Source organism: Microcebus murinus, chromosome 8, assembly GCF_040939455.1.
Source record: "Microcebus murinus isolate Inina chromosome 8, M.murinus_Inina_mat1.0, whole genome shotgun sequence".
NCBI classification, from domain to species: domain Eukaryota; kingdom Metazoa; phylum Chordata; class Mammalia; order Primates; family Cheirogaleidae; genus Microcebus; species Microcebus murinus.
In genome coordinates, this window is record NC_134111.1 from 56442437 (window position 1) to 56457279 (window position 14843).

The following is a 14843-nucleotide window of genomic DNA, read 5'->3' on the forward strand; positions in this document are numbered from 1 at the left end:
TATTATATTTTCACCTATGCAAAACAGATGTAAATAAGGGAAGATCATAAAGAGCTATATAAAACTCATTTTCTATATCATTATAGAGCATTTTATAAAATCCATATTTTTATAAAATTCATTGGTGGCTACTCAAAGTAAAAATAGTAGACCTGCCATGTAAATATACAGAACTGTATCAACACAAAAGGTATCTCAAAGTTAAATAATGTACATGCAAAGAAGCAATAGAATAATAGGCACACTCAAAATCATAATCATTTCAAATTAATAATTTAGAGAAATATCTACTGTGATGAAATATGTCAGTTTCCACTGCAATAATCTCATCTTTGAGATAGTGAGAATGAGGAGAAAGGGCAGAGGAGGCTGACGAAAAAGCCATAACCATTTCTATATCATTAGAAACATTCATTTATAAAAGGAATGAAGGGAAAAAATGTTTAAAGGTTTGCAATAGTAGGAAAGAATCTTATTCTATGTAAATTCTCTACACCTAAGAATCATCTTTGAAGTGAGTTAGGAGTGGTACCACTAAGAGGAAAGAAAGTCCCTCCGTCCAGAGTACTGCAGAAATGCACTCTGTTTACAAAGGTGATAACTGTCCACTTGCCTTTGGAAAATGATACCACTTGCCACACTGCAACATATAAATTATACAGACAACTGCTTCCCAGAAGACAAACCAAGTTTGAATGAACAGACAATTCAACTCTACTCCAGTGACAGCAAACAACACAGAGGGGTGTGATTTCACCTCTGTGAATTTGCTTATGAAAAGCACATTCAAATGCACAAGCAAAAATAAGAAACCATTAGGGAGCAGGAAGGGGGATTTAGGGCTGAAATAAAATTGGATAGCTAAAAAAGCAAATTAGAGACGGAAGTTAAAAGGGAAACTAAAAGGAAGAAAACAGAGAAAACCAACACATTTCAGAATCAATGTGCCAAAACAAGATTATGAATCCCAGACTATATGGTTTTCTCTAAATTGTTTCATTACAGCTGCTTAAATTACAAAATACTAGTAAGACTTCTTATATTCATTTCTGTTACAGTCTTAAAGAGTCCACTAATATAGCAAAACTGTATGAAAGTTTAAATATAAAGCAATGCAAATCAGAAAGTTGTTTTTCTCTTATGGGGAATGTTTCATTTCCCTCAAAGAGATGGAAAAAACAAAGAAAGAAACATAATCAGATGATTTTAAAGTCCAGCCTCAGAGAGCAATCATCAATAAAATTAAATCCAAAATCAGAACATAAGGACCCATCCCAAATAATATTTATGTGTATTATTCATAATTTATTTTCATCTATGATTCTAAATATGAAGACACAAAAATAATTACCCAATTGCTGAAAATTCTAAATAAATATTTTCCAAAGCTGCAAAAAAGCTTTGAAAATCTTCCACTGAAGTGACTAATATTATAAATTAGAGCAAAATTTATTAAAGTACAAAAAGCTACAAATGTACATAATTATATTAATTAAGCATATAATCAGTTCTTTATTCTGCAGAACTTTCTTTCAAATATTTATTGATATTTTCTCCTATTCTAACTAGGTGACTCATTTATATAAACACCACATTCTAGCTTAAAGGTGAAACTTAAAAATCAAATAATTCCTCACCTGTGGAGAAAATGGAACCACAAACTCAACATTTTCATTTCTTGGAAAATATTTAAAAGAGCAAATTTTCCAAAAGTATCCAGTATTTCCTTCGATTAGCCCATTGTGACTCTCTAAAGCACTATTTCCCAAACAGTTATGAAAATCTCAGGAACACTCTCCATGTCGTTCTACAGTATTTTTCACAGAACACAATAAAGTAGTATATAATGACCTTGGTTTAAGATTTTAAACAAAAGGATTTACTGAATCACTAATATTATAAAATATTGAATGGAAGCAAACTTCATAATACCATCTTAAATAACATTCTACCAAGATAAAAAGTAAAACCAATTTTGATTTTGCCTACTTAAAAATGATATTAATCATCTTTAGCTAATGTAAAAATAGTTATTGTATGATAACTATTTAATCTAGGTCTCCTATTTATAATTTATAAAATTACCTACTTTTGTGTTGGATTTTAAGAATACATAAAAATTAAATGAAAAATGGTGTTATGCCATCAAAAATAGAGGGGAAACTATTTTCATAATCTGATATTTGAAATTTTAACTTTTATATTTAAGAGAAGTCCAGCTAACTTATTTTTGTAATTTCTGTATTTCTTTTTAAATGACTGTCTATGAGAAAAGGTTGGCAACCTCAACCTAGTAGACAACTCTTTGAATACATAAAAAGTCTTTTATTTTGCATAAATGAAAAACCAAATTTGATTTAATCACACTATATACTATCTTTTTTACCATTTAGAGTACTAAAGATATCATGATATACTATATAACAATTTGGATCAAATGAGTACAATTTACACATCTTGGAATAATTGTTTTACAGCACATTTACAGTATTATCATCTTTATGCTTCTATTCTTTCAATAATGATAATACTTATATTTTAATTGCTTTAGTAAAAAAGGTGTGTTTTTTTTTTTCTTTTTTACTAGTAGCCAAACTCAAAACACTTAGAGCTTCATATAGTGGCATATCACTCCTTTGGGTCTTATTAAGTTGTCACATAGCAAATATCAGTGAATCTTCATTACTGACCAATAATTCATTGGTCACTATTGAAATTATTTAATAGATAAAAGTACCATATGAATTATGACTTTAGCTGAGTAATAAATCTGAGCAACTGACAGATTTCCTGCTAATTAGTTAACCGATATTTAAAGTTTTCGAACTAACATATTTTAAGTGAAAAAATTGCTTATTTTTTTTAAAAAGGTAACTTTAAAAAAAATCCTCTTTTAAGGATATAAATTCTCTGGAACATCATTTGGAAAATGATGTATGAAAACATTAAATAATACTAGTCTCAGTTTGGAATATAAAGTTTAAAGAGAGACTGATAAGAAAACTAAAATATCAAACATTGGAAAGTACCTTCTAGTTTTCTGCAGTAATAGAATGTTCAGTATGTTATTAATGTCTACAATCAAATTTTACAAAATATTCTCATATTAAAAGTATAATTCATCTGTCAGAAAAACTATCTAAATCTTAGAAACAGACAAAAGAATATTACTGGTGTTCTTTCATGCAGTGTTGGGCTTATATCTTTGATTGACTTTCTACAGACTGACCAGCAGGTTTCAACCTCTGTAGGGGTGAAAATTAACTTGTAGATTTTGTCCAGAAGAAATGCAAATCCTATCTCTCTAGTGAAATTGGTAAATTTATGTCCAGTGGAATAAGAAATAACCTCAAAGTTCAAAACTTATCTGTAGAACAATAACTAATTTTGTATCTAACTGGGCAATCTTGTCTGCCTATAAAAACCCTAAATTCCTCAAATGGTCTTTGAACCACACCTTACAAATCACCTCATTTATCAATGAGTTGAATAATACACTTGACTTATGTTCATTTTATATTTGCATGAGAGTCATGATTTTACATTTAGGAAAATTATATTTTAACATATGCTTTATCAATTTAGGAATGTGATGGGGATCATATTCTGATTCAACTGTTAAATAATTATTAATTATTTTCAAATTCATCTGCATGAATATTCTATATGGATGGATAACATTAAATTTATGAAGAAAAAAGCTACTCAAAGCAGCTATCATTTTACTAAGCAGTATCAGATATATTCCTCACTCCCAAAGAAATCTGAAACCTAATAACTAGCACAAAGGGGACCAGAGTAAAACATACTACAGAAAGGAAAATAGAAAAAAAATCACTATCCTAAACAAGAATTTAAAACTTTTGTCAATCGGCCTAGGCAAAGAGTTTATAAAGAAGTCCCCAAAGGTAATCACAGCAGCAACAAAAATAAATAAATAAATGGGACATGATCAAACTACAAAGCTTCTGCACAGCCAAAGAAATAGTCATGAGAGTAAACAGACAACCTACAGAATGGGAGAAAATTTTTGCATCCTATGCATCTGATAAGGGACTGATAACTAGAATATACTTAGAACTCACAAAAATCAGCAAGAAAAAATCAAATAACCCTATTAAAAAGTGGGCAAAGGACTTGAACAGAAACTTTTCTAAAGAAGACAGAAGAATGGCCAACAAACATATGAAAAAATGCTCAACATCTCTAATCATCAGGGAAATGCAAATCAAAACCACAATGAGATATCACTTAACTCCAGTGAGAATGGCCTTTATCAAAAAATCTCCAAACAATAAATGCTGGCCTGGTTGTGGAGAGAGAACACTCCTACACTGCTGGTGGGACTGCAAACTAGTTCAACCTCTGTGGAAAGCAATATGGAGATACCTTAAAGCGATACAAGTGAATCTACCATTTGATCCAGCAATCCCATTGCTGGGCATCTACCCAAAAGATCCAATGACACTCTACAAAAAAGACACCTGCACTCGAATGTTTATAGCAGCACAATTCATAATTGCAAGGCTGTGGAAACAGCCCAAGTGCCCATCAATCCAAGAATGGATTAATAAAATGTGGTATATGTATACCATGGAGTACTATTCAGCTCTAAGAAACAATGGTGACATAGCACATCTTATATTTTCCTGGTTAGAGCTGGAACCCATACTATTAAGTGAAGTTTCCCAAGAATGGAAAAACAAGCACCACATATACTCACCAGCAAATTGGTATTAACTGAACAGCACCTAAGTGGTCACATAGGTACTATAGTAATAGGGTATTGGGCAGGTGGGAGGGGGGAGGGGAGTGGGTATATACATATATAATGAGTGAGATGTGCACCATCTGGGGGATGGTCATGCTGGAGACTCAGACTTGTGGGGGGAGGGGGGAAATGGGCATTTATTGAAACCTTAAAATCTGTACCCCCATAATATGCCGAAATAAAAAAAAATCAAGTGAAAAAAAAAACAACAAAAAAACAACCTTTTGTCAAGTTCTTTCATAGGAAATAAAAACCATAAAAATATTTTAATAGTAAAGTTCTACATAAATATTACTTTTTCCTTTATTTTATATATGTTAGGTCAAGATATAAATCAAGTAACTAAACCACAATATTATATTAACTAGCAAATACCATGATTCAACAAGTTTAAAGAGAAAGATAATTGCCATATAGTCTTTAGTCAAAACATTCATTAATGTTTTCTTTGTTCTGGAATCTAACTTGTAAAAAGACTCAAAACTTGTTTCTCCTTTACTCTCATTCTTTCATCTGTTAGTAGAACATTTTTCTTTTTTTAGTAAAACATTCCCAAAGAACTTAACACTAACTTTCATTCTGTAAGCACTAATATGTTTTATTTTTCTTTTGCTTACACTAAGAACGTATGTAGGATTCAGAATAAAGATGTCTTTATATGTATTTGTGCATTTAGCAAACATTCACACATGTAAACATGGCCATACATATACTATTTCTATGTGTAGGTCTGCTTGTAACTGCTGGAGAATATTTTTCTCACTAAGGGAAAATAAGTTTCTACAAAAACTGGAAAGAATCAGAATAGATAGAGCCAGAGGTGTTTCTGAGAGAGGAACATGATGAAAGTCTTTGGTCCTGCATCCTACCAATTAGTATGATCTCAAAAAAGAACAGGATCAGATACAGTATTAAGAAGAGATAAGAGAAGAAAGCAATTTATTATAGAATGGTGACTGGTTACCATTACTAATAAATAACACTTTTACTGTCATGAGTGACAATAAAGAATAGAAGGGTAGAGATCCTTTTGATTATTAGTCTCTAAATTTGAGGATAAGATTAATGCCAGTACTGCTTCAATTTTATCTTATCATTAGATAAACTATAAATACTATCATCTAACCAACAAAATCTATCAAAGTCAGCAGGTACAATGCTGCTGAAGAACATAAAATACTTGAATATATAACATGTGAGTTGCTAAAAAGGAAACTGAACATGTAGGTACCTATTTCAGAGATAGAGAGGATACATGGAGAAATATTAAGATTAGCAATGAGAGATAAATATTCAATGGTTAATGAAAAACAGAGGAGAAGTGAGTGCTAACTATATAGAATTATTACTTCAACACTGATTAAGCATTGCTTAGTAACTAATGCTGAACAAAATAACACCAGCAAATCCTATTTTTAAAGATATAACCCACTTCTGTTCTTTTTTTATAGTTTATATTTACCTCAAAGCCAAGTCTATCCTTTTCTTTCCAAAAACAGAAATGTGTTACTTTCTTATCCCAGAATTCATCTGGTTTCACTACACAAACAAGGGACACCTCAGCTGGAACAACATTCTATAAAATACAGAAAAAAAAATTACAAATTACACATGTAAAATGAACAATTTACTAAATTTATAAATTATTAAATATTCATAATTAGGCTAAGTAAGAGACCTTTGGAAAATAACTAAAATAAAGTAGAACAAATTCTCCAAACTTTGAAACATACACAGCAATAAAGAAATACTTGAAAGAAAAGCTGATTCAGAAAAGATTTCAAATAATATAACACAGCTAGTGCATGTGAATCATTTTACATTGATGTACAAAGTACAGGCTGGGTGCAGTGGCTCATTCCTGTAATCCTAGCACTTTGGGAGGCCGAGGCGGGTGGATCACTTGAGGCCAGGAGTTTGAGACCAGGCTGAGCAAAATAGCAAGACCTCGTTTCTATAATTTTTTTTTTTTTTTAATTTTAAAAAGTAGCCAGGTATAGGATGCATACCTATAGTCCTAGCTACTTGGAAGGTTGAGGTAAGAGGATCACTTGAGCCCAAGAGTTTGAGGTTGCAGTGAGTTATGATGACACCACTGCACTCTAGACCCATCAACAGAGTGAGACTTTGTCTCAAAAAAATAAAAAATAAACAAAGTACATATTTTTATTGAACCTTATACTAGGAATATGTTTAAACTGTAAGACTTAATTTTTAGTTGAGAAATTATTAAATTTGATTTTTCTATGACATGAGAAAAAAAATTCTGGTACAATCATCTTGGAGAATTTCTTCAAAAGAGGTAAAATCAATTTTCTCACAAAATTTTCTCATGATTAGTAACTTGAAGAAGACAAAGAGCTAATCTTTGACAAATACAACTTCACATTTACAAGATAAAGTTATTCATATAACCTAAAGAGAAATGGAAATTAACATTTATTGAATTAATAAGTATTCCACATATATTTTTATCAACAAGTCTCATAGAGTCTAACTTTAAAATATATCTTAAATCTAACCATTTCTACCACCTGCATTGTTAATAACCCCTAACTAGCTAGCTTTCTAAAATATCCTTCTAACAGGCCTCCCTGTTTGACATGTCTCAAGCTTAGAATGAAATTCAAAGTCCTTAACAAGACCTATAAGGTCCCTGTTGACCTCTCAGACCTCACCTCACACCTCTCCCCTACTAGCTCACTCCTCTACTATAGCCATACTGACCTTCTCACTGCTCCTGGAATACGATAAGTCTGTCCCCACCCCCAGGTCTTTACCCATTCCCTCCATCTGGAACGTCCTTTGCCTTATACCTAGCAGTGCTCCCTCAGTTTATTTCAGAGTCTATTCAAATATTCCCTCTTCAGAGAGGCCTTCCCAGTCCACCCTATCTAAAGTGGCACCATCTGACTCAGTTTCCTTTTACTGTTGCATTTTTTTTTCATAGTATTTATGACCATCTGACAGTACATTATTTATTAACTTGCTTAATTGCTTACTGTTGGATCCCTCAAGTAGAATATAAGCTGCCCAATGGCAGGTACCTTATATGTCATGTCACCCCTACATTTCCAGTGCCTATGATAGTTTCTAACATATAAAACACACTTGGTAAAAAACTGTTGAATAAATAAAATCCTCATTAACAAGCAGCTCCCACTCTCCGGATTTGACAGAATAGTAATTTGAGCTTCAGAGAACTATAGTAACTTGTCTAAGGTAACAGAGTTAAAAAGTCATGAAGCTAGAATAGAAATCAGGTCTGGGCCGGGCGTGGTGGCTCACGCCTGTAATCCTAGCTCTCTGGGAGGCCGAGGCGGGCGGATTGCTCGAGGTCGGGAGTTCGAAACCAGCCTGAGCAAGAGCGAGACCCCGTCTCTACTATAAATAGAAAGAAACTAATTGGCCAACTAATATATATAGAGAAAAAAAAAAACAAAGAAATCAGGTCTGTTTGATTCTGAAGTTCTATCACATTAATTCATATGTTCTAGACCAGGAGTCGCTAAATTCTTTCTGAAAAGTTCTAACAATAAATACTTTGGACTTTGCAGGCCATAAAGTCTCTGTCTCACCTATTAAATTCTGTTGAGGTAGTGTGAAAGCAGCAATAGACAATATATAAATGAATGGGCCTGGTTGAATTCTAATAAAACTTTATTTATAAACTCAAGGGCCCAACCTCTGTACTAGACTATAAACAACACCACCGAATAATCATTTTTTAAAGGAGAAAACAGAAAACCTTTCAATGTAAACATGTGGCACGTTATAAATCTAGTTCCCCTACAATGATTGGGCTATGACTAAGGCAAGTAAAATTAATTCAATGTTATCAAAGCTTTTATCAGAGGGGCTGGAAAATTTAAGGTTTGATTTGAAGTTTACTCACATATTGCCTTGTGTAAGATTATTATTAGAAAACCATTGAATATGAAAGCTGTGAGAAACCAGACAAACCAAGCCCCTCATTTTAGAGACCACTAGTTATAGGCAGAGCCAGTAGTGACATCTGGGCTCCCAAACAGATGGTACCTGTCCCTTTTGAAATAAAAGCAATGAATGACTTCATATGTAGGAATTTGTCTGATTAGAAATAAACGGGCCACTGCAACTTCTGAAAATGTTAACTATTAATATATCCAAAAGTTGTTAAAATACCTATCAGAAAGAAATCACAAGAAGGGATTAAATCATCCATTGACTATTCCTCAAAACTGCCACTGATCAAAGTCCAGCAAGTCCCAAATAGCTCATCTGTGACACAGTTGAGTGACAGGATGAAAGGAAGAACACAGGGTCATAACTAATGGATTTTTCACCTAACAGTTATTTTAACAACTTTCACAGAGTAGAGTTAATCTTCGGGATTGGAATATAAAAGTGCCAAATACATTTTTTGACAGAAAGTTATTATGGGATGCCAATTTGTGCTCCCTTAAAATCTGATCCTCCTGGGCTATGTCCTTTCTAACATATTAGAGTGATTCCAACATGGAAAGTTTAGGTCAAACATTTAAGAAGAGGCCGGGCACGGTGGCTCACGCCTGTAATCCTAGCTCTCTGGGAGGCCGAGGCGGGCAGATTGCTCGAGGTCAGGAGTTCGAAACCAGCCTGAGCAAGAGCGAGACCCCGTCTCTACTATAAATAGAAAGAAATTAATTGGCCAACTAATATATATAGAAAAAATTAGCCGGGCATGGTGGCGCATGCCTGTAGTCCCAGCCACTTGGGAGGCTGAGAAAGAAGGATTGCTTGAGCCCAGGAGTTTGAGGTTGCTGTGAGCTAGGCTGATGCCACGGCACTCATTCTAGCCTAGGCAACAAAGCGAAACTCTGTCTCAAAAAAAAAAAAAAAAAAAAAAAAAAAACATTTAAGAAGAACAAGGCAAGAGCTAGATAATTTGGGGACTATCTCAAATACAAGTCACTGGTAAATATAAACCTTGTAATGGATAAAGCCAAGTCCTGGGGTTTAAGGTGTGCCAAGTTCCAATTTTAAATTATCTAAAATTCTGGCACCTCAGTTGAACTTTGGGGATAACAGTCCTGATGTGCAAGGTTGTGAGACTAAAATTAAATGAGCTAATTTATATAGCAAGCTTACTTCACATGGTATCTGAACCGTATTAAGTGCTAAAACTAAAAACTAAAATTAGCACTTAGTTGCTACCCTTCTAAGTCCTTTTTCTCAATTATCATATATAAATGATAAAACATTAAGAATCTTCCTAGTTATAATTTAAATTTTTAAATTACATTCCTTTTTGTTGAACCCTAAAGCAGCTGCCAATTATATTTCTCAAATTCATTTAAAATTCTTGATCTTTCTTTTAATATCACTGACATTCACCTAACTGAATATTCACTATCCCATGTTTCTCTCAACCTATATTTCCCCCAAAACTGGCCTGCCATCAACTCCTTTCATTGTAGTTGCTCCATTTTTGAGCTATAACTAAGAGTTCCCACTAGGAATGCCCTTTTCACTTCCTTTCTTTAAATTAAATAACCTCTTTTTATTTAACTCAAATTTACCTCCCCTAGAAGCCCTTTTAAGGAAAGCCAGGTGCATGAGAATAATCTGCCCCTCCAATCACTTAAATATTTTATTTTTCCATTTCAAATCATAGTATCTTCAATACCCTAAAAATAAATCAACAAATGTTTACTGAGCATATACTACATGCCAGGGAACACAGAAACATTCTTAGAGGAATACAAGGAAATATAAAACAAAAGACTGGCATCAGAGTCAGGGACTTTGTAATCATAGGTGTTCAATAAAGGTTAATTGTTAGCTGCCAAAATCCCAGAGGACATAGCTGTTAAGTAAATTTCTTCTGGGTTATAAATAAATAATAAGAACATCATAAATACTGATGCTTTGTAGAGGAAATAGAGAACTAGAAGGAAAAGACATACCAGAATCACTTCCTCAAACTAAACTTACTCGATCTTGCTACCTACCTATAGTAACAAAATGGGCTGCAGGGGGGAGAATGGTACAGACATCATACAGTGCAAAACCTCCCAGGTGAGTCTGATAAAGTCTGTCTCCACACTTTTAAAATCACTGACCTTTGCCTAAATTACTTAAACATGACATATAATTTTCAATTAATGACAAACCTTCAGAATAGGGCTGAGATTTATTTCACGACTTAAATTCAAACTTATAAAAACTGAAGTTGAACAATCAAATAGTGATATGTGCATTTTCAGAACTCAGTCACTGCTGAGAGGCCTGACATAGTTCAATAAATGAACTATGCATTTCATAGTTCAAATGCATTTGCCATTTTCACCATGATGTTGTTGTAAAATAAAAGCCATTTCCTGACAGGCAAAAATAAAATTACCTGTAGCATTAAGACCACTGTTTTTACCACATTCCATTGTGATTTCCTGCCATCCACGATCACGGTGAATCCTCTAGCCTTACACTTTTCACTAAAACAAAACAAAATCACAAAGTATTAAAACAAGCTCCAGATTTTATTCTTCATAATTTTAAAGAAAGAAGGTTTAAAATGTAATCATATACAGAATAGAATTAATCTCACATGGTTTGGTTTACATTGTTAGTAAATTTAAAAAATTCTTCAGCATATTCTTTCATTTTCTCAAGCAATTTATTTTTCTCACTTCAGGAAATGTTAACAATTTACAAGCTAATCTGGCAAGAAAATTACTCTAGAAGCATAGAAAGTATAAGTCTTAAAAAGTGAAGAAATCAAAGCAACATTCAAGCAGGGCTACTAGCTTCTCAGTTACTTCATCTGTAAAATGGGATCACGGGAAAGTAGGTAATTAATGATGCCAAGTGTGAAATATACTAGTCTCTCCTTACTGCCAGAAGCATTAGATTTGTGAATTGATAGTTCAAAATAGGTAGAAAATAAATGATTATTAAACCACTGAAAGTGGGCTTTTTGGTACTCTTTTTAAGGAGCTGAGGTAACACCTGCTGTACATAATGATTCAAAGCTGAACAGATCATGTCTCATTTACCTCCACTCTCATTTTTGTATTCTCAGTCACTGGACCAGCAAAATATTATTCTGTTATGTGTTATTCCTATGTTATATTTAATTATTCAAGTATTTACCAAACATGTCCCAGAAATTTAGCACAGTAATATGCAACAACTTCTGTAGAGAAAAACTTCAACTAAAGATCAAACTTTACATAGCTATCCTTATTACTATTGCTATTTTACTGATCAACTTAATGTAAGGATCTTGGGTGTACTCTTTCCACTCCAGTGGAAGGAAATGCACCTTTGCTTAGGAGAGCAAGCATTTAGCAGTGAAAGCTGTCCCCATCCAAAGATTTCATAATTACATACAATATAGGAGAGGTAAATAGCAGACTTTTCCAGGGATTTAAACCCAACGATAGTCCAGGGGGTTTTACTAGTCCTCCCTACTCTCTCTAAGTAGTCACATTACCTCAAAGAGGGCTCTTGGAAAAGTCATGTCCAGTTCTACTGAGAAACAGTGAGATCATGAAAATGATGATGATAGGCAAAGATAGAAGCTGAGCTTCCAAAGTAAACAAAAAAGAATTCAAATAGTGAGCAAATTGAACCATACAGCCACACAAAAACTTGCACATAAATGTTCACAGCAACATAATTCATAATAGCCAAAGAGGAGAAACAATCCAATGTCCATCAGCTGATGAACAGAAAAACAAAATGTGATTCAGCCACACAATGGAACATTCAGCCATAAAAAAGAATGAAGTACTGGCACATGCTACAACATGGCTAAACCTTGAAAACATTATGCTAAATAAAAGAAGCTAGACACAAAAAGACATATATTGTATGATTCCACTTATATAACATGTCCAGAAGAGGAAAATCCACAAGCACAGACAGCTGATTAGTAGTTGACAGTGGTTGTGGGGAGGGGACAATGGGAAGTGACAGCAGTACAGGGTTTCTTTTGGGCTGATGAAAATGTTTTAGAATTAGTGTGACTGTGTTCAACTCTGTGAATATACTAAAAACCACTGAATTGCATACATTTAAAGGGTGATTTTTATGATATGTGAATTATATCTCAGTAAAAAGTAAGTTAAGTACTCTATTTTTGGATTTGCATTACAAAATAAGGGATCTACTAGGTACAATACAATGGTCACTTCTAAGTTAGCAAAAGCAAATAAAGACTTGGACAGGGAATCAAACATGACAGCGAATTACAATCTGTGGGCTCAGGTCATGAGGGAATTCTTGGAGTTCCCCCACCAGCAAGGCATCTAGGAAGACTATCATGACTTAGGATACAAGCCCGAGGGAGATCAGCCTAGGCAGAGTAGCTGGCTGTTGAGGGGTCTTTGGAGAAGCAGCAGCAACTCAAGGGACTACCAATGCATGGTAGAACTCTGCAGGAAGGAGAACTAAGACACAGAGCTGGCCAGGGGAGGGTCCTCCCACCAAGAGGAGTGTACCATTTCCGTAACATGGTACTCTCTAGTCATTGGCATCCACGTCTCTGAGATAAAGGTTATGCAATCGTTTTGTTAAATAAGTTTTACACAAAAACACAGTTATATTTCAAAGTGCAGTATAAATTAATCTGTACATTAAGACTAATAAAGTAATGAAGTTTGCAAATACCATCTGCAATGATCTTAAAAAGCCATAAAATACTCTAAATTTATCTTGTATTTAAAAACACCCTTAGTCATAATTTTCTCACATTTTACTAAGCTAGACAATGAAAATATACACGACACAAAGGTAACTATTTCAAAACTGTAATACCAAATAGTTTCTCACGTACTTGAAAAAAAATTAGTTTGGGTTTTTTTTTTTTTTTAACTTCATTCCTACAAGCAGAAGGATGGTTTAAATTGCTTTTAACAACATAACTTAGAAGCATGTTATGCTCTTTATAAAGGGCATATTGAAGAACTAAAGTGCTATTAATAAATTCCTATACTACTGTTAACATGTTTATAATTATACTTTAAGAACAGAAACAAAAAGAAAATCTAAGACCCTACCTCCTTGTTCCTACTCCGTTAGAGCCTTTCAAGGGTGATGAGGCTGAGTTAGAACAGCTATGTAAAAGAAGTGAGGCTGCTTAACAAGCTCACTCACTTTTCACATAGAAAGGGATTGTCAGTGATTTCCTGGGGTCAGTATCCTGCAGCTCTTCACTCATTTCTCTCATTACAGCTGCGGACTCCTCTTCCACTCATAGAGCTCTGCTTATACTTACATAATAGCACCAATTTCACTTATGCTTTTATTATAATTACTTGTTTACAATTTATCTTCATTGGATGTCGTGCTTCCAGAAAGCAAGAATATTATCTTACTAAAATCTTGGCAGTTTCTAGAACAGTGCCTTAAATACTGAGGGCCTTTAAAAATATTAGATGACACATCACATCACTCCTCAGAACACAACAATGGCTTTCTTTCTTATTCAGAATTAAAGCCCTTTCCATGGCCAGCATGGTCCTCTGTGATCTCACTCCAGTCGCCCTTCCTGTCCACCCTCCCAGCACTCTGCTCATCTCTCAAACTGCTCCAGCTACATTAGGCTCCTTGCTGTTCCCACAACATGCTAACCCTGCTCCTGCCTCAGGGCCTTTGCACTTACTGCTCCCTCTGTCTTGAATGTCCTTTCATCACTTATCTGTGGGGCCTGCCCCCCATTTCAATTATCTCTGGTAAATGTTATCTTACCATTTTGTAAAATATCACCACATACCCTCTTCTCACTCCATCATACTCCTGACTCTTTTCAAGCTTTGTCTGTACAGCACTCATGAATATCCAACATATTGTGTGCTTACTTGTAGTATTTGTTTGTGTGACCATTAGGCTGTAGGGTCCATAAGGAGAGGGACTAGATCTGCTTTGTTTGCCTATGAGCTCAGGCCTAGAAAATTGAGGAGTTCATTGTAGACTCTCACATATTTACTATGTGACTGAAGACTTCATGTCTGTGTGACATTTGAGATGTCATTAAACCTCTTCATTTGGATGTTTCTTCTATCCCATAAACAAGTTTTCTATAATTAGAAAAACTTAAATAAAAAAA

The 14843-nt window shown here is 34.0% G+C and overlaps 1 protein-coding gene across 2 annotated transcripts in view; it reads right to left on the reverse strand.

Annotated features, from left to right (window-relative positions):
* SESTD1 (SEC14 and spectrin domain containing 1) overlaps window positions 1–14843 on the reverse strand; it is a 101773-nt gene that overhangs the window by 43263 nt on the left and 43667 nt on the right. For both annotated transcript variants that reach the window (XM_012785838.3, XM_012785839.3), the window contains exons 4-5: window positions 11136–11226; window positions 6234–6347 (exon numbers count right to left, since the gene is read on the reverse strand). In XM_012785838.3, the coding sequence (XP_012641292.1) occupies window positions 6234–6347; window positions 11136–11226 (205 nt within the window). The remainder of the gene's footprint in view (window positions 1–6233; window positions 6348–11135; window positions 11227–14843) is intronic.